We start from the raw sequence: 18,279 nt of genomic DNA, 5'->3' as shown, positions 1-18,279 counted from the left end.
TTTTCTTTCTCTTCCATCATGTGATCTTTGGCAGGAAAAAATTAAAACACAAATGGAAATTAGGTTTGTATAAGAAGAACAAAACAAATTCCTCAAAGTTAATTCTCAGAGGGCTCTTGCGAAATTGCCCCACCAACAATAAATATTAGGTTTTCTTACATGTTTCTCCTTTTTTCTAAACCTTGCTAATATTTTTATTCCTTTTTTCCTTTAAAGGTTATAATGGGCAAGAGTATAAAGAGTCGATTGAACCATTCCAAAAGTACGAACATGGGAATAGAACAGAGAAGCCTGAAAATCAAATGGAACAACAAAGACAGAAGCAGGAAAACTCATTTTCAGTTGATGCTCAGTTGCAAGGCTTTCTTGACAAACTAGGAAAAATAGAGAAAGAATATATTGGACTAGGTGAAGGACTATTCAAAGACACATTAGATGTAAATGAATATTATCCAACACAACCAAAACCAGAAGACAACATATGTAAAGACAATGGAAAAAATTACAGTGGGACATTAACTCTTTCTAGAGAAAGAGTGATGTCTGAGAAAGGGATGCACATAGGAGAGAATCCATTTAAAAACATTGAGTGTGGAAAGGACCAATGTGGTCATCTTACTTCCCATGACAGAAGACAGATAGGGGAGAAGCCATACAAATGCATGGAGTGTGGGAAGGACTTCAGCAGATATAATAATCTTATTTCACATCAAAGGATCCACACAGGGGAGAAGCCATATAAATGCATGGAGTGTGGAAAGGGCTTCAGCCGACATACTAATCTTATTACACATCAAATGATCCACACAGGGGAAAAACCATATAAATGCATGGAGTGTGGAAAGGACTTTAGAACAAACAAAGACCTTACAACTCACGAAAGGATCCACACAGGGGAGAAGCCATATATATGCATGGAGTGTGGAAAGGGCTTCAGCCAACATAGTAATCTTATTTCACATCAAAGGATCCACACAGGGGAGAAGCCATACAAATGCATGAAGTGTGGAAAGGGCTTCAGAAAAAGCTGTAAACTTACATCCCACGAATGGATTCACATAGGGGAGAAGCCATATAAATGCATGGAGTGTGGAAAGGGCTTTAGCCAACATAGTAATCTTACAGCCCATCAAAGGATCCACACGGGGGAGAAGCCATACATATGCATAGAGTGTGGCAAGGGCTTCATTACAAGCAATGATCTTACGTGCCATCAAAGAATCCACACAGGAGAGAAACCATACAACTGCATGGAGTGTGGAAAGGACTTCATTTCAAACAGTAAACTTACATCCCATCAAAGGATCCACACAGGGGAAAAGCCATATAAATGCATGGAGTGTGGAAAGGGCTTCAGCAAAAATACTCACCTTATTTCACATCAAAGGATCCACACAGGGGAGAAACCATATCAATGCATGGAGTGTGGAAAGGGCTTCAGCCAAAATACTCACCTTATTTCACATCAAAGGATCCACACAGGGGAGAAGCCATATAAATGCATGGAGTGTGGAAAGGGCTTCAGCCGACATACTAATCTTATTACACATCAAATGATCCACACAGGGGAGAAGCCATACAAATGCATGGAGTGTGGAAATGACTTTAGAACAAGCAAAGACCTTGCAACCCACGAAAGGATCCACACAGGGGAGAAGCCATACAAATGCATGGAGTGTGGAAAGGACTTCAGCCAACATAGTAATCTTACATCCCATCAAAGGATCCACACAGGGGAGAAGCCATACAAATGCATGGAGTGTGGAAAGAGCTTCAGAAAAAGCTGTAAACTTACATACCACAAAAGGATCCACACTGGAGAGAAGCCCTATAAATGCTTGGATTGTGAAAAAAGCTTCAGAACAAACTCTGAACTTACACGCCATCAAAGGATTCACACAGGGGAGAAACCCTATAAATGCATGGAATGTGGAAAGGGTTTTAGTTCCAACAGTTATCTTACTTCTCATAGAAAGATCCACACGGGAGTGTTGTGGTTGGCTCACAACCCAGTAACAGATTTTGCACTGGATGAGCCAGGTCTGTCGGAGCACTGGAGACCTCTGTGGCTCTTGGAGGGTTCATACAGGGAGGGGGAAGGAGAGATGGAACCTGAAGGTGCTGGAGAGGTAGAGATGGAGGCCCTTGCAGTGCCTGTGGAACCCCCAGTTAGAGCCTCGTTTGGATCAGATGAGGAGGGGGTGATTAATGACCCCTTTCTCAATGTCTGAATGTGCAGGGTTATGGGACAGCAGGAGCAGCTTTGCAGATGCAGAAGAATATCTTAAACACAGCTGGGAGTAATTGGGGAATCCTGCAGCAGATTTTAAAGGGGAGGTTTTGTGGGGAAGCTATTTGCAGGACTTACTGTTTGTGAATTAACAGAGAAAACAAAACAGATCTGGAGTTACGTCTCTAAACTAACATCTTCCATTCTTGGAAAACAACCCAGTTTTGGGACACTTGTGTTTCAAAAGACTGTAACTCTTGAAGAACATAGTCAGTACCTTTGCTGTCGCCCAGTTTAGAGGCATTTACAAACCTTGTGTGGTTTGGGACATTCCTTATCTGCTTGGTAGATAACCCCGACCTTTTGGTCATAAAAGGACATTGTTCTGCTGTCATTATGGCTCTCAGCCAAATTGTAAAGCAATATATTTTGTGTTTTGGAAACCTCCAGTCTGTGTATGTCTTTTTGTCTTTCCTTGCTGCTCAACCAGTGTCAGGCAGAACAGGGAGTAGCCATATAACAGCATAGAGTATGGCAACACTTTGACTTACAGGAATCAACTGGCTGGTAATAAAAAGATCTACCCAGATTTCAGACAGACTAATAGTCTTTCTTCCCATAGGAACATCCATAAAAGGATGAAGTAATGTAAGTCCATGGACTGTGGAGAGAGAGCGACAGAAGCAGGAATGATGTAATTCCCCATACAGAGATACAATTGGTTTAGAATCTATGTTAATTCTAGATTTCATTTGTTACATCCATGGATTTTCTTTTCAATAGTTTCCTGCCATTCAGTTGTTTCTTTCCACTTCATTACACACAAAGTGTTTAAAATGTCCTTCTTCTGACATTTTTTTAATAAGCAGCATCAGCGTTCCAAATAACATCTGAGAAATAAATCCAGAGTCCAGACCTTGGCCTTCTTCCAAGTTCCAAATTACTGTCAGAGTCATATTGGTTATGTACCGTAGTTAAACCAGTATTACCTTTTCCTACAGTTCCCCAACCAGGTTAAGGTTCATCCATCATACCCACGCCCACAAGTTCATCACATGGATAGGTCTGATTGACTGCACATCCACAGACCTCCTCCATACTTCGGTTGGTGCTGAACAAAGGATGACCTTGAATCTTCCCAATTCCCACTGTACTACTCTAATTGTGGCACAGATTTACAGAGTTGGAACGGACCTTGCAGGTCATCTAGTCCACCTAGCTTGGAAACCTGTGGAGGTCAATACATGAACCTGCTGGGCCCACCAGGTGTTGCCGGCCTCCAGGGGGGCAGCTGTTTTTGCCTTCCCCAGGTATTGAATTATGGGTGTGCTATCACTGCCCTACACCATCTTTGACAAATGACAGTCCAATTTTTTCTTGAAAGTCTCAAGTGGTGTGTGGATATTATTTCAGACATCTCTCTGTATTAAGACTGTATGCGCAGGATCTTTTGAGATCTGTAACACATCATGAGGCTTTTACGAAGGGGCAGGCTGACCTCAGTAAGTCATACCATAGGAATGTTCGCTAGGAGATGTCTCCATGTAAGACAAAGGAAATTCCTAAGCACACACGTACGGGAGGTGATTAAGGAATGGTGTTAGGAGGAGCAACAAAAGTGTGGCGCAGTTAGAAATTCATGTATAGGCTGCTTTGCATCACATGTAACCATTTGCTACGCCTTTTGATTATAATATGTAACCCAATAAAAAGAGCCGCTCTGCTGCGCCAGAGTGTCGTCTCACCCCGAGGAATTTCCGTGTCCTGTTTTGTTTCTCTATCTGGCCTTCCGTGAGCGTCCCGCCAGCTGATGCGGCCCCACCGAGCCTGCCCATGCTAAGCACCCCGCAATCGCCACTATGGTGAAGCTCCCACAACATCTGAAGGCAACCTCTTCCACTGGTTGATGGTTGTCACTGTCTGAAAGTTCCTCTTTAATTTCTTGGTTGAATCTCTCCTTGATCAGTTTCTATCCATTATCCCTTCTCTGGCCTTCAGTTGTTTGGGAAAATAGCTTGACCCCCTCCTGTCTGTGGCTGCCCCACAGATATTGGAACACTGCTACCATGTCTCCCGTCATCCTCCTCTTCCCTAGACTAGCCACACGTCCAGTTCCTGTAATCATTCTTGATATGTTTTAGTCTCCAGTCCCCTAATCATTCTGGTTGCTCTCTGTTGCACTTTTTCTAGCGTCTCAACATCTTTTCTATAGGGTGATGACCTAAACTGGATGCAGTACTCCAGGTGTGGTCTAACCAAGGCTCTGTAGAGTGGTATTAGTACTTCACTTGATTTTGATTGTATCCCTCTGTAGATGCAACTCAGGATTGCATTAGCTTTATTGGCTGACGCTGCACACTGCTGGCTCATGTTTAGCTGGTTGTCGCCTGCAGGCTCCCTCTTACAGTCATTTCCAATAAGCCTGGTTTCGCCCAGTTTATATGTATACATTTCTCTGCATTGCATTTCATTTTGTTAGATAGAACCCAGCGCTCAAGTCCGTCAAGATCCATCTATAGTTTCAGCCTATCTTCTAGGGCAGTGATGGCAAACCTATAGCACGGGTGCCACAGGTGTCACACGGACCCATATCTCCCGGCATGTGAGCCGTTGCCCTAGATCAGCTCCAAGGTGCATGTGTGTGCTGGCCACCTGATTTTCGGCTTGCACAGAGGCTCTGGGAGGACGTTTTTGGCTTCCAGAGAGTCTCTGGGGGGGATGGTGGGGGGTGTTTTTACCCTCCCCCAGCTTCAGGGAAGCCTTTGGAGCCTGGGGAGGGTGAAACAGGAGCCTATTGGGCCCATCAGATGTTGGGAAACAGGCCATTTCCACACTCCAGAGAGCCTCCGGGGGGGGGGGGCGCAAGGGAAGCTCTTTTCACTCTCCCCAGGCATTGAATTATGGGTGTGGGCACTGACATATGCAGGATAGTGCACAGCCAAGGAAAAAAAGGTTCGCCATCACTGTTCTAGGGTGTTAACTTTACTCCATGATCCTCACATTTCAGGCACCCCTTTTGCAATCGGGCAGGGGATCTGCCACCTGAAAATGCTTTCATTTAAAAGTGTTTCAAAGCAGTTCTCTGGGTTCCTTCGGGAATCAGGCTTCGACCAAGGCAGCAAAGGCGCAGGGGCTTGGTGGGAAGCCCTGTAGCATGTTTACGAAATGGCAGGTCCTGGAGGATTCATGTGCTGCCTCTCTATCTGGACCTGTTGTGAGAAAGCTTGGCTTTCAATGCCTATGGCTATAGGTAGGAAGACGGGCATTTTGGGAGTGGAGCCAAACCCATCTTCTGCCCCCATGAAAATCATACCACACCACACCCAGTCGAGTTAAATTCCATCCCATTTTCTGCAGTAAAAATGTCAACAGAGGCATGATTAAACAGTTTAATTAAAGATTTGAGGAATATGTACTATAAAGAAATCTCATTATTCATTTACGTTTTCCTAGTATTACCTGAGTGAGCTTTTCTTGGGAAATTTAGATAGTCACATTATACAAATAAACTGATCATTTCCATAGCAGAACTCTGAGATTTACATTATGCAACAAAAGTGGATTCTTAAAAATAAATGAATATCTGCTACTAATATGTTTTATTAATAATAGAAAACAAATAAGAGTATAAAATCACATATGACTACTTGTAATGTCTTATTCACTTCACATTTCTGTAATCTTAGAAAGCAAAATTCATTTTTCTTTTTAGAACATATTAAAAGATCTCTGCTGCTCATTATCAAAATCCGGGTAGAAGTGAGGACGCCGGTAATCCTGATGCTGGTAGTCAGAGGCAGGATTATTTTTTTCTTGTTTTCCTATCCCAAAATTAAGATGTGTGTTAATTGTTCTGCCAGAAACTGCTTCCTCTAATTCTGTCCGCAGTTACTGAGCACCAACCCTTTCAGGCAATCCACATCAGGAATCAGACACAACCAAGTCTGTTGGAGCTCTTTAATATCGTTGAGGTATAATAACAGAGTCTTGAAAGCCCACCAAGAGTTTCCCATTCATGGGCTGTTAAAACAAAACAAGGTTATGGCATACACTTGAAAGAAATCCGGGAAGCCTGTAATTTTGGAATCTGTCTGGCAAGAACAAAGAATGTTTACTCACAGGGAATATGATCGTGTAAAGCTTGTATCTATCCTGGATGGTTAGAAAGCTGGTAAAAGTAACAAAGAGTTTGGCATCCTGCAGGCCTTACCTATAAGTTATGAACAGAGATGGCCTGGAACAAATAGAATGTGTATTAGATAACTCCTGTATTAGTCTTATGTAATACAGTGGTACCTCTACTTAAGAACACCTCTATTTAAGAACCTTTGTAGATAAGAACTGTGTGTTCAATATTTTTTTTTGCCTCTATTTAAGAACCATTTTCTACTTAAGAACCCCAGCCTGGAAAAATTTCCCAGGAAATTGTCAGTTTCCTGCCATTCCCCCTTTAGTCCCGGCCATCTGTAGCAGTCCAGAGCGAACACAGCATTTTCCTTTTTCTGGACACTTGGACAGGGAATAAACCTCTGCTAGCACCCAGAGAAAAGAAACACTCAGGGCAGCCGATGAGTCACCACAGTGAAGGAAAGGTGCCGGCTATGAGTGAGAGGAGAGGGGACCCCTTCAGCATGGGAAGGAAAAGGCAGCAGGTAGCAGCAGCCAGTGTATGGGAGGCAGTGTACGTGAGGCAGCCTCGTGCCGGATGTATGGGAGGCGCGTGCTCCTCCTCGCTGCCTCAGAGTCCCTCTTTTTTTTTAAGCCTTAAAGTTTTGGATTTTTTTTATTTCTCTCACCTCGCCTTCCTCCTTCGGCAGCGACTCTCCTCCTCCTCTTCTTCCTCCTCCTCCTCCCACCCAAATTCCGAGTTTTTATTTATATCCTAACAGGTTTGCATGCATTATTTGCTTTTACATTGATTCTGTGGGATAAATTGCTTCTACTACTTAAGAACCTGGTCACGGAATGAATTAAGTTCTTAAGTAGAGGTACCACTGTACATGCTTGACTAAATAAATAAAATGAAATCCATGTTTTTCACCATTAAACCACTGGAGGGCCACAGGTGGATTCCAGAGGAGGGTGAGAAGGAAGTGACATGTTTGTTTTGCCTCTCTAGGACACTGCAATCTCTCACTTTAACCCTTTGAGTTTTGCAGGAGGTAAAACTGGAGGAAAGTCTTGAAGAAAAGAGAAGAGACCCAGTTGTGGTCCTGGGTGACTGGTGGATGTTTTCCCATTCAGAGGGAGGCAGGAGGTTCTCATGCTGAAGAGGTAAGAGATATATGCCCTCATCCAGGTTCAGTCTTCTGTGTCCCGAGAGTGGGAGAGCCCAGATCCCATGTGCCCTTGCCCCCCTTTCTATGGTCATAACAGGCGGGGGTGGGGGGGTGGGGGAAAGCAGACTGGCAGGCAAACTGTTTTGCCTGCAGTCGTGTTGTCCCCAGAAAGTAATCAAGATCCCCAGGAAAGAGGAGGGTATTCCAGGGGAGGCAATTACATCTTATTTCCTGGGAAAAGGTCGGTAGGGGCAGAGGGTGAATCTGCATGGCAAATGACAAGCAGGAAAGAAGAAAAATTTTACAAGGAAGGAGATGCAGAAGATTGCGCCTGCATTCTTACAATGTGCAGGATGACACTAAAATAGAGCCCTGCAGTTCAATTTGTCTTTCGAGGATAGAGGAACCAGGAAATTATCTCAATCTAGGTCCCTTCAACCCTTGTGTTTCATACAAACTCACCACCTGCAGTTTGGGCTTAATGGCAACCTTTTAGTGAACCTGCTAGCCTATAATGATGCAATTTTATTCTTAAAAAAACAAGCCCCCCCAAAAAAGGGAAATGGAACGTCCTAAGCAAGATTCACTTCATTGGATTTCATTTTATGCAAATTTTCATAGTTTGTTAATGTGTTCAGAGACTGGCATGTCAGGTAAACCCTGCTTGCAGGTATAAAGCTATAGAATAACAGAGTTGGAAGGGACCTTGGAGGTCTTCTAGTTCAGTGTTTCCCAACCTTTTTTGAGCCGCGGCACATTATTCATATTTTCAAAATCCTGGGGAACATTGAAAGGGTGGGTGGGGGGTGGGGGGTGGGCTAAAGAAAAGTTTGGACAAAAAACCCCTCTCTCGTCCTCCCTTTCGCTCTATTTCTCCCTCTTTCTCTCTTTTCCTTCCTTCCCTTCTTTCTCTCTCTCCATCCCTCTTTCTTTCTTCCTCTCTTTTTTGCTCTTTCTCTCTCCCTCCTTCCCTTCCTCTGTCTTTCTCTCTCTCTTGCTATCTCTTTCTTGCTTTTTTCTCTCTTTCTTGCTCTCTCTCTCTTTCACTGTCTCTTGCTATATGTCTCTTTCTTTGCCTCTCTTGCTATCTCTCTGTCTCTCTTGCTATGTCTCTCTTTCTCTCTTGCTATGTCTCTCTTTCTTTCTCTTTCTCTCTCTGCCTCTCTTGCTATGTCTCTCTTTCTCTCTTGCTATGTCTCTCTTTCTTTCTCTTTCTCTCTCTGCCTCTCTTGCTATGTCTCTTTCTTTCTCTTTCTCTCTCTGCCTCTCTTGCTATGTCTCTCTTTCTCTCTTGCTATGTCTCTCTTTCTTTCTTTCTCTCTCTCTGCCTCTCTTGCTATGTCTCTCTTTCTTTCTCTCTCTCTCTGCCTCTCTTGCTATGTCTCTCTTTCTCTCTTGCTATGTCTCTCTTTCTTTCTCTCTCTCTGCCTCTCTTGCTATGTCTCTCTTTCTTTCTCTCTCTCTCTGCCTCTCTTGCTATGTCTCTCTTTCTCTGCCTCTCTTGCTGCCTCTCTTTCTCTCTCTGTCTCTTTCGCTGCCTCTCTTGCTGTCTCTCTCTCTGCCTCTCTTATATGTCTCTCTTTCTTTCTCTCTCTCTCTCTCTCAGCTGACTGCAAGCGGGAGCCCTGACGGCAGCTGGACGTGCTGTTGGACGCCGTATATGCCAAGCCCGCAGCGCCAGCAGTACGGCGTCCAGCAGCACGTCCAGTCGCCACCGTCAGGGCTCCCACTTGCAGTCAGCTGAGAGAGAGAGAGAGAGAGAGGTCCCGCCGCCTGGAGCTCCCTCTCGCCGCCGCCATCTCCCCACGACTGCCTGCGGCCGCTGCAGCCACCCCCCCGCTCCCCCCGCCAGTGCCCTCCCGCCGGGCCCCAAAGGACACTTGCCGCCGACGCCAGGGCCCGGCGGGAGGGCACTGGCGGGGGGACCGGGGGGGGTGCGGCTGCAGCTGGGAAAGGGAAAGGCGCAGGGAGGGAAGGCGCAGGGAGGGAAGTTGCCTGCCCGCCTGCCTCGGGGAGCCGCGCTTGCAGCCGCAAACCAAAAGGGCAACCCCTGCGCGCTCCCCAGCCCCGGCCCGCCTCTGCGCCCCCGCCCGGCCCGCGCTCTCTCCTGTCCTCTCCTGCCCGATGTCGTGGTTTCCGGCGCTCTCCTGCTGGGCCCCAAAGAAGGAAGGCGGGAAAAAGGCACAAAGAACGAAGCTCTCCTTCTTCTTCCTGCCTTCCTTCTTTGGGGCTCAGCAGGAGAGCGCCGGAAACCGCGGCATCGGGCAGGAGCCGGGGGACAGCTGCGAGCGGGCGCTCCAGGTCGGCACCGGCAGCGCCCCGCCCAGCTGGAGCTTCCGTAGCTCTGCGGCACACCTGATAGTGTCTCGCGGCACACTACTGTGCCGCGGCACACCGGTTGGGAAACGCTATTCTAGTCCAAGCCCCTGCTTAGGCAGGAAAGGCTATACCACTTCAGACAAATAGTTGACCAATCTCTTCTTAGAAACAGAGTATTCTGTGGAGGCAACCTGTTCCACTGATTAATTGTTCTAACTGTCAGGAAAGGTCTCCTTAGTTCTAAGTTTATTTATTTATTTATTATTTAGATTTGTATGCCGCCCCTCTCCGCAGACTCTTCCTCTTGCTTCTCTTCTTGATTAGTTTATACCCATTGCTTCTTGTTCTGCCCTCAGGTGCTTTGGGGAATAGCTTGACTCCCTTTTTTTTGTAGCAACCCCTGAAATATTGGAACACTGGTATCCTGTATCCCCTTAGTCCTTCCTTTCATTAAACTAGACATACCCAGTTCCCAAATTTTGATGAGGGTCAATCCCATAGTCTGCAACACACACACAACTACACATAGAAACTAACTGCTCAGTGCCACTGTAATCCTCCACTAGCTGAGAAATATTCTTCCTTGCAGGAGTAGGAATATTATTGAATGGTTAAATGCACCACTTTCTAATTCTTTATTTGGTTTTCAGTGTCAGATACGTAAACTGGAAGTGATCTCTATAGCGTTTCATAGAGACAAAGTTCTGTTCAACAAAGATGGCTGAATGGTTTGTTCTGAGACTAGATGAATGCCCCAATGAATGAAAAAGCATTTGGAGAGCCTCAAGATTCATTCAACCTATTTGCAATGGTGTAATAGGACAGAGAAAGAATGGCAAGCCATTTGGCATATGAGAGAACTGGAAAAAGCCCTTCTGGTGCGCAGTCTGGGAGCCATGGGGAGATCTGGGGAAGATCTGAGCAGAAGATCTCCGAGGAGGAAACCATCGTTTCACAAGTTCATGCCTCGAACTTCAGGAGCCTCCAATATGAGGAGAATGAGGGTCCCCGAGGACTTTGCAGCCGTCTCCATTTCTTTTGTAATCGATGGTTGAGACCAGAAAAGCACACAAAAGCACAGATGCTGGACTTGGTTGTTCTGGAGCAGTTCCTGGCGCTTCTGCCCCTGCAGATGGAGAGCTGGGTGCAGGAGTATGGAGCAGAGACCAGTTCCCAGGCGGTGGCCCTGGTGGAAGGCTTCCTCCTGAGCCAGGCGGAGGAGGAGAAGAAGGAGCAGGCTGAGTTGCAGGTGAGATAATTCAATCTCTAGAGCCTAGAAGGAGTTTAGATGTAATAAACAATGTGTTTGGATTCTATGCTCCTTATTACCAGTTCTCTGGCATTCATAAGATTTCATTAAATCTTGAATGACGTTGCTCCATTATCCATTCTTAGAAGAAAGATTTTAAACAGCTTTTTCTTTCTTCTTTTCCAACCTAACTGATGGACATTGGGTGCTTTCAGTTGGTGTTGAAAGAACAGAACAAGAATCTATGTCATAGTTTGTATGGTCCTTTCATTCTTCTTCTTTTCCCTGGCTTATATTTCAAGCCTTTCACTGTGGAGACCAGGGATCCTGAGGGAAAGAGGCATCTGTCTGATACTCTTCCGGAACTGTTTTTCTTGAGGTCTACTCATGATGAAAATCAAGAAACATGCACAGGTAATACAACACTTTTCCATTTCGCATAGAGATCTCAGCTGGCTCATCTTCTCTATGTCTTTGCTATTATAACACCCCTCCCCCTATTCTGTTAATTTTGCATTTTAAAATTCTGTCTCCCTCACAGGGGAGAATAGAGGGAGGCTGACTCTTCCTTATGGTGAAGATGAAACAATGGTTGAACCTCCAACTCAAGTAAGAGAAGGAAAATTATTTATTAGATTTGTGTTCTGTCGGGCTATCTGGTACACTCCTCCCAAAAATTCACAGGTACAAATTTCAGACACACACACGTTTGAACATTCGAAACAATGTTCTTTATAATGAAAATTCACTTAAACTAAGCCCTCTTTTGGTATAGCAAAGAGCGCTGGTCTCCAAACAAACTGGTAATTTGTACAAGGCCCTTATCAGTTCTGTGATACTTAGCTTGCAGCTGTGAGGCAATTCATAGTCCTTTTTCTTTCACAAAGTGAAACACAGTTTGCTCTGGTTTAGTTTCAAAGTGGGGAAAAATCAGCACACAAAAGGTCAAAGTCAGTAAAGCAGTCATGAAACACAACAATCAGATAATCCTCCACAATGGCCAAACCCACAGGCTGCTATTTATAGCAGCCCCACTAATTACCACAGCCCCATCCAACCACAGGTGGCCTCATTTTCTTTGATAATAATCTCTCAGTTGTTGTTGCCTATGCATCGCTCTCCGCATGCGTGGCTGTATCATTAACTCTTGTTCTGAATCCAAGGAGGAGCTAGATAATTGATCTCCTTCTGAGCTGTCTGCCACACTCTCCTCCTCCCTGTCACTCATGTCTTCTTGGTCAGAGGAGCTTTCATCAGCAGATTCCACCGGGGGCAAAATAGGCCTGCAGCATGTGGATGTCTCCCCCACATCCACAGTCCTTGGGGCAGGAGCTGGGCCAGAGCTAACCACAACAGATTTGTATTCTCCCTTTTCTTCAAAAATTCAAGCTAGTGTCCTTCCATTTTTTCATCCTATTTGGGATGCCTAACTTTCATGACCCCAAGCAACAAAATTTCAAAAGAGGTTGTTTATTAGGATTTTTTAAAAAAAACAATACTTTTGAAATGTATTCTTTATGCTAATTACACTCCACACATAACTAATTTTTTACAAAAACTTTCACAATGCCAATTTTTTGTCATTTTTTGACTTGATTTCTGCATAGATGCTATAAAAAAGATGTAACATCTATACTAGTACATTATCATTTTAAAATGATTTGTTGCATTTTGCAAAAGATGTAAGAAAAATAAGTTCATCAGGTTAAAAGATAAGGTAATTGATTGAAAGTGGCCATACAGAAAAAGCTTGGTACAAGATTTATTGTGAAAGTCCCCTGTGGCTACAAAGGTTAAGAAACATTTTATTGGAAATTATTTATAAACCAGCTCGAGGAAATGAAATTTGGAGATCACTTTATAAACTTAATAAAATCAATTTATTCTAAACAATCAGCTACCGTGTTTCCCCGATAGTAAGGCAGTGTCTTACTATCTTTTTACCCCCAAAAGCCCCACTGTGTCTTACTTTGGGGGTATGTCTTACATTGTCCCGGGCACCGGGGCCGGCTCGTCTTCGGGCGCGGGGAGCTGCCGGAAAGGAGGCGGGCGCCGACCTCGACGTTCGGCGGGTTGCAGGGAGCATCCCCTCGCCGCTCCCGGCAATGTTTCTCGGCAGGGGAGGCCAACTCCGCGGCGACACGGACGCTCGGCTGGCTGGCTAAAGGCAGGTCAAGGGGTGGATGGGCAGTCAAAAAGGGTGAGCGGCCGCCACTGTGCCCTCCTTCGCCCGCCTCCTTTCCGGCAGCTCCCTGCGCGCCCCTCGCCTTCGCTCGCCGTGGCGCCACCACCTCTTCCCCTGCCGAGGCTCAGCTGCAAGCGGCCAGCGAGGCCGCTCGGCTCCGAGGCGAGCGGAAAGGAGGCGGGCAAAGGAGGGCGCAGCTTCGGTCGCTCGCCTCGGAGCCGAGCGGCCTCGCTGGCCGCTTGCAGCTGAGCCTCGGCAGGGGAAGAGGCGGTGGCGCCGCGGCGAGCGAAGGCGAGGGGCGCGCAGGGAGCTGCCGGAAAGGAGGCTGGTGAAGGAGGGCGCAGCTCCGGCCGCTCGCCTCGGAGCCACTCGGCCTCGCTGGCCGCTTGCAGCTGAGCCTCGGCAGGGGAAGCGGCCAGCGAGGCCGATCGGCTCTGAGGTGAGCGGCCGGAGCTGCGCCCTCCTTCACCAGCCTCCTTTCCGGCAGCTCCCTGCGCGCCCCTCGCCTTTGCTCGCCGCGGCGCCACCGCCTCTTCCCCTGCCGAGGCTCAGCTGCAAGCGGCCAGCGAGGCCGCTCGGCTCCGAGGCGAGCGGAAAGGAGGCGGGCAAAGGAGGGCGCAGCTTCGGCCGCTCGCCTCGGAGCCGATCGGCCTCGCTGGCCGCTTGCAGCTGAGCCTCGGCAGGGGAAGGGGCGGTGGCGCCGCGGTGAGCGAAGGCGAGGGGCGCGCGGGGAGCTTGGAAGCAATGTCATCGCCCCCCCCCCGCAATACCGTTTATGTACCGTGTTTCCCCGAAAGTAAGACATATGTCTTACTTTCGGGGTATGGCTTATATAAGCCGACCCCCCTGAAACCCCCCATATGTCTTACAATCGGGGGGGTCTTACTATCGGGGAAACACGGTAAAATCATCTTAAATAATGAGATCACTTCTCAAATCAATATAAGGAAAGGTGTCCATTAAGGTTGCCCTTTGGCAACTTTAATATTTATCTTAGCCTTGAAAACTCTACTGAAAAAAGTACGAGATAAAAAAGAAATCAAGGGCTTTAAAATAAGAAAGGAAGAGTTCAAGGTCGAAGCCTTTGCAGACGATATGGTTTTCATTGTGTAAAACCCCACTGAAGGAAGTAAAAATTTGATTAAGGAAATTGAAACATTTGGGGAAATAACTGGGTTAAAAAGAAAGAAAGAAAAAAGATTATTACAAAAAACATGTCTCAAGTACAAAATACTAAACTAGAAAATCTATTAAAAATAAAGATAGTTAAAAAAATGGGATGTTTAGGTTGAACAATCACAGCAAACTGCAGTTCAATAAGAAAAGAAAATTACGACACTCTAGTTGAAAATATTCAAAAAGATTTCGATAGATGGTCTAAAATTCCGCTATCTCTAATGGGTAAAATTGCACAATCAAGGGGAACACTCTTCCTAAACTGTTATTCCTGTTTCAAGTTGCCCCAATAAAACTTCCAGAAACCTTTTTCACCAATTTGAAGAAAAAAATTAATAAATTTATCTGGTCAAAAAAGAAAGCAAGGATCAAATTAAAGCTATTACAAGACCATAGACGCAAAGGGGGGTTTTGGTCTACCAAACTTCGAACTGTATTACCAAGCCATGATTCTTAAATGGACACAAGATTGGATACTCCTAAAAAACTCAAGACTTTTAACTTTGGAAGGCTTTGACCTCCAAACTGGTTGGCACACATTTTTAGGAACTGATAAATACAAAAAACATTCATATTTCACATCACATTATATACGAAAAAGTATAATAAACAGCTGGAACCAAATAAAAAAGCAATACTACCCAGCAACTCCTAAGTGGGTTTCCGCTTTGGAGGGCATAACCTACCCAACCTTGTGGACAAAGATAGGCTAATTAGATACCAACAGATTTTAGATGAAAACAATGACTTATTATCCAAACAGATCCTGATGACCAAGGGAATTAAGTTGGATTGGATAAACTATCTCCAAATCAAATCAAAATTTAAGGAAGATAAAAGACACTTCGGTTTCCAAAATTATAATGAGCTTGATAAGATTCTCCTGGGATCAGAGGTTAAAACCATATCTAAAATTTACAATTTACTTCTTAAAGTACTAATGGTAAAGGAGCAAGTTAAACCATCGATGATAGCATGGGCCCAAAATTTTGGTTACCCCATATACTTAAACGAAAGGGAGAAACTCTGGAACTTTTACTGTAAACTTACATTGGCAACTCCGTACAAAGAAATCTTTATAAGATGGTTTACTGTTGACACCTTCCCCCACCACGTATAGCAAAGATGTTCCCCAATGCCTCACCTCTTTGTTGAAAATGTAAAAAAACAATTGGAACGTACTATCATTGCTGGTGGACATGTCCAATAGCAAAAAAATACTGGAGGAAAACTAAACTATATTTAGAACAAATCACAAAACAAACCATTCATTTAAAGCCTGAAATGTTCCTACTAGGAATATGTAAACAAAAACTTAAAAAAGAAGACAGATACAGTACTTAATTTTGCCTATCCTGACTGCAGACAGAATACTATATGCCCAATATTGGAAGGAAAATAATACCCCGTCTACCTTACACTTCATAAATAAAATACATGAATCTGTAGAACTAACCAAAATGACTTATGAACTGCAAGACAGAGTCTTCAGAGAGGGGTGGCATACAAATCTAATAAATAATAATAATAATAATAATAATAATAATAATAATAATAATAATGGATCATCGACATCGCAATCCCAGGAGACAGCAGAATTGAGGAGAAGCAGTTAGAGAAATTAGTGAAATACGAAGATCTAAAAATCGAGCTGCAAAAACTCTAGCATACGCCCGAGAAAGTGGTCCCAGTGGTACTTGGCATGCTGGGCGCAGTACCAAAGGATCTCAGCGGACATTTGAAAACCATCGGAATTGACAAAATCTCTATCTGTCAATTGCAAAAGGCCGCTTTACTGGGATAGGCAAACATAATTTGCCGCTACATCACGCAGTCCTAGGTGATTGGGAAGCGCCCAACTGGTGATGAAATATGAAATCCAGCATAGTGATCTCGTTTGCTGTGTTGTACTGACAAAATAATAATAATAATAATAATAATAATAATAATAATAATAATAACAACAACAGACTTCTACCCAACCTGGGATTGATGGTATAATTGGTTGAATCATTACAAATATTCCAAATAAAAATTAATTAAAACTGAAAAGCTCTCTTTTCACCTTTCTTAAAAATATTCCAAAAGAGACAAATCTGAAATATTATGTATAAGAGAAACCTATCGATAGATGGCTATCCAAAAACCATTAGGAACATTATAAACTAAAACGGCTAGAAATAATCTGAACTAAATCTTTAAAGTCGCAAATTAGCGGTCAACAATATAGTTGACAAATCAATAGTAAAGATCTTTGGATGGTATCATTGCAATTCTATGGAGTTTAAATTTGACTATATAAGATCCAAATATAAGCAAAATAAGAATGAAAATGTAAATTATGTTAACCTCAACTTATATATGTTTTCCCTACCGTGTTTCCCCGATAGTAAGACCCCCCCGATTGTAAGACATATGGGGGGTTTCAGGGGGGTCGGCTAATATAAGCCATACCCCGAAAGTAAGACATATATCTTACTTTCGGGGAAACACGGTACTAAAAGCGAGGGAGGCGTCGGAGCAGTTCGCGGCACTGGCGAGGGAGCTTCGCGCCCAGGAGAGTCTCCCAAACCCGGCGCGGATAAGAAGGACTCCTCGGCCGGCGGAGTAAGTGCCGCGGCGGCGGCAGGCTCCGGAGGGAGCTCGGGCGGTGGCGAGAAGACGGGATTCCGGGTGCCGAGCGCCACCTACCCGCCGTTCACGTCAAGGACAGGCAGCCCCAGTTCCAGCGCCTCGGCCTGCTCGCCCGGCCTCTTGCCCGGCGGGGAGAGCAAAGGCGGCGACGGGAGTAGCGGAGGCGAGGCGGAGAAGAAAGAAGCGGCGGATAGCTGGCGAGGCGCCGGCTAGAGGGCTGGACCCCGCCGCTTTGCCGCCGCTCCCGCCGCCGGCTTTGCTGGGGTCGAGCGCCACGCCCAGCGGCAGGAACTGCGGGGGGTAGCTGGCATACGCTCCAGCTAACGAGCCCTTGCCGCAGCTATCCGCTGCTTCTTTCTTCTCCGCCTCCGCTACTCCCGCCGCCGCCTTTGCTCTCCTCGCCGGGAAGAGGCAAAGGCGGCGGCGGGAGTAGCGGAGGCGAGGCGGAGAAGAAAGAAGCGGCGGATAGCTGCGGCAAGGGCTCATTAGCCGGAGCGTACGCCGGCTACCCCCCGCAGTTCCTGCCGCTGGGCGTGGTGCTCGACCCCAGCAACGCCGGCGGCAGGAGCGGCGGCAAAGCGGCGGGGTCCAGCCCTCTAGCCGGCGCCTCGCCAGCTATCCGCCGCTTCTTTCTTCTCCGCCTCGCCTCCGCTACTCCCGCCGCCGCCTTTGCTCTCCCCGCTTCGGACCAGCGACGTCCTTCGCCTCTCCGCCACCGCCTCTTTCCCGGCTTGGCAAAGCGAAGGACGGCGCTGGTCCCCGCTAAGCCTTCTGCGCCTGACTCGGCGAGGCAAGAGGGAAGAAGGAGAAGCGCAAGTGGATGCGGAGCGCCCAGGAGGCATTTATCCGCCCGGGAGGCATTTATCCGTCCTTCGCTTTGACGGCGCTGGTCCGCCCGCTCGGCTCGCTTCGGACCAGCGCCGTCAAAGCGAAGGACGGATAAATGCCTCCTGGGCGGATAAATGCCTCCCGGGCGCTCCGCATCCACTTGCGCTTCTCCTTCTTCCCTCTCGCCTTGCCGAGTCAGGCGCAGAAGGCTTAGCGGGGCTTCCCGGGCAAAGGCTGGGGCGCGGTGGCGGGCAAGGCGCGTAAGAAAATTCCGCGCAAGAAGAGCCCTCCGGGAACGGCTACCTTCACCCTGTCAATTTGGTGAGTGGAGGCGGGAAACGGCGGGGGGGGGTCTGAAAGGACACGCGCGCCGCGACGC

The 18,279-nt window shown here is 46.3% G+C and overlaps 2 protein-coding genes across 3 annotated transcripts in view; both read left to right on the top strand.

Moving 5' to 3' along the window:
• LOC139160338 (zinc finger protein 665-like) overlaps positions 1–3,984 on the top strand; it is a 30,428-nt gene extending 26,444 nt beyond the window's left edge. The window contains exon 7 of one of the 2 annotated variants that reach the window (XM_070738105.1): positions 651–3,984. In XM_070738105.1, coding sequence (XP_070594206.1) covers positions 651–2,231 — 1,581 coding nt within the window. In that variant the 3' untranslated portion in view covers positions 2,232–3,984. Of the gene's footprint in view, positions 1–216 lie in introns of both variants that reach the window. The other variant, XM_070738104.1, reaches the window with a different exon arrangement.
• A 3,497-nt stretch (positions 3,985–7,481) lies between these two features.
• LOC139160367 (zinc finger protein 420-like) overlaps positions 7,482–18,279 on the top strand; it is a 34,672-nt gene continuing 23,874 nt past the window's right edge. Inside the window, exons 1-4 of the mRNA XM_070738130.1 lie at positions 7,482–7,504; positions 10,479–11,077; positions 11,380–11,491; positions 11,619–11,686. Of these exons, the coding sequence (XP_070594231.1) occupies positions 10,661–11,077; positions 11,380–11,491; positions 11,619–11,686 (597 nt within the window). The 5' untranslated portion in view covers positions 7,482–7,504; positions 10,479–10,660. The remainder of the gene's footprint in view (positions 7,505–10,478; positions 11,078–11,379; positions 11,492–11,618; positions 11,687–18,279) is intronic.

The sequence above is a fragment of the Erythrolamprus reginae genome, chromosome 2 (genome assembly GCF_031021105.1).
Source record: "Erythrolamprus reginae isolate rEryReg1 chromosome 2, rEryReg1.hap1, whole genome shotgun sequence".
Lineage (NCBI taxonomy): Eukaryota > Metazoa > Chordata > Lepidosauria > Squamata > Dipsadidae > Erythrolamprus > Erythrolamprus reginae.
The sequence above is the reverse complement of the archived record's forward strand: the minus strand, read 5'-3'. Positions and strand labels throughout refer to the sequence as shown.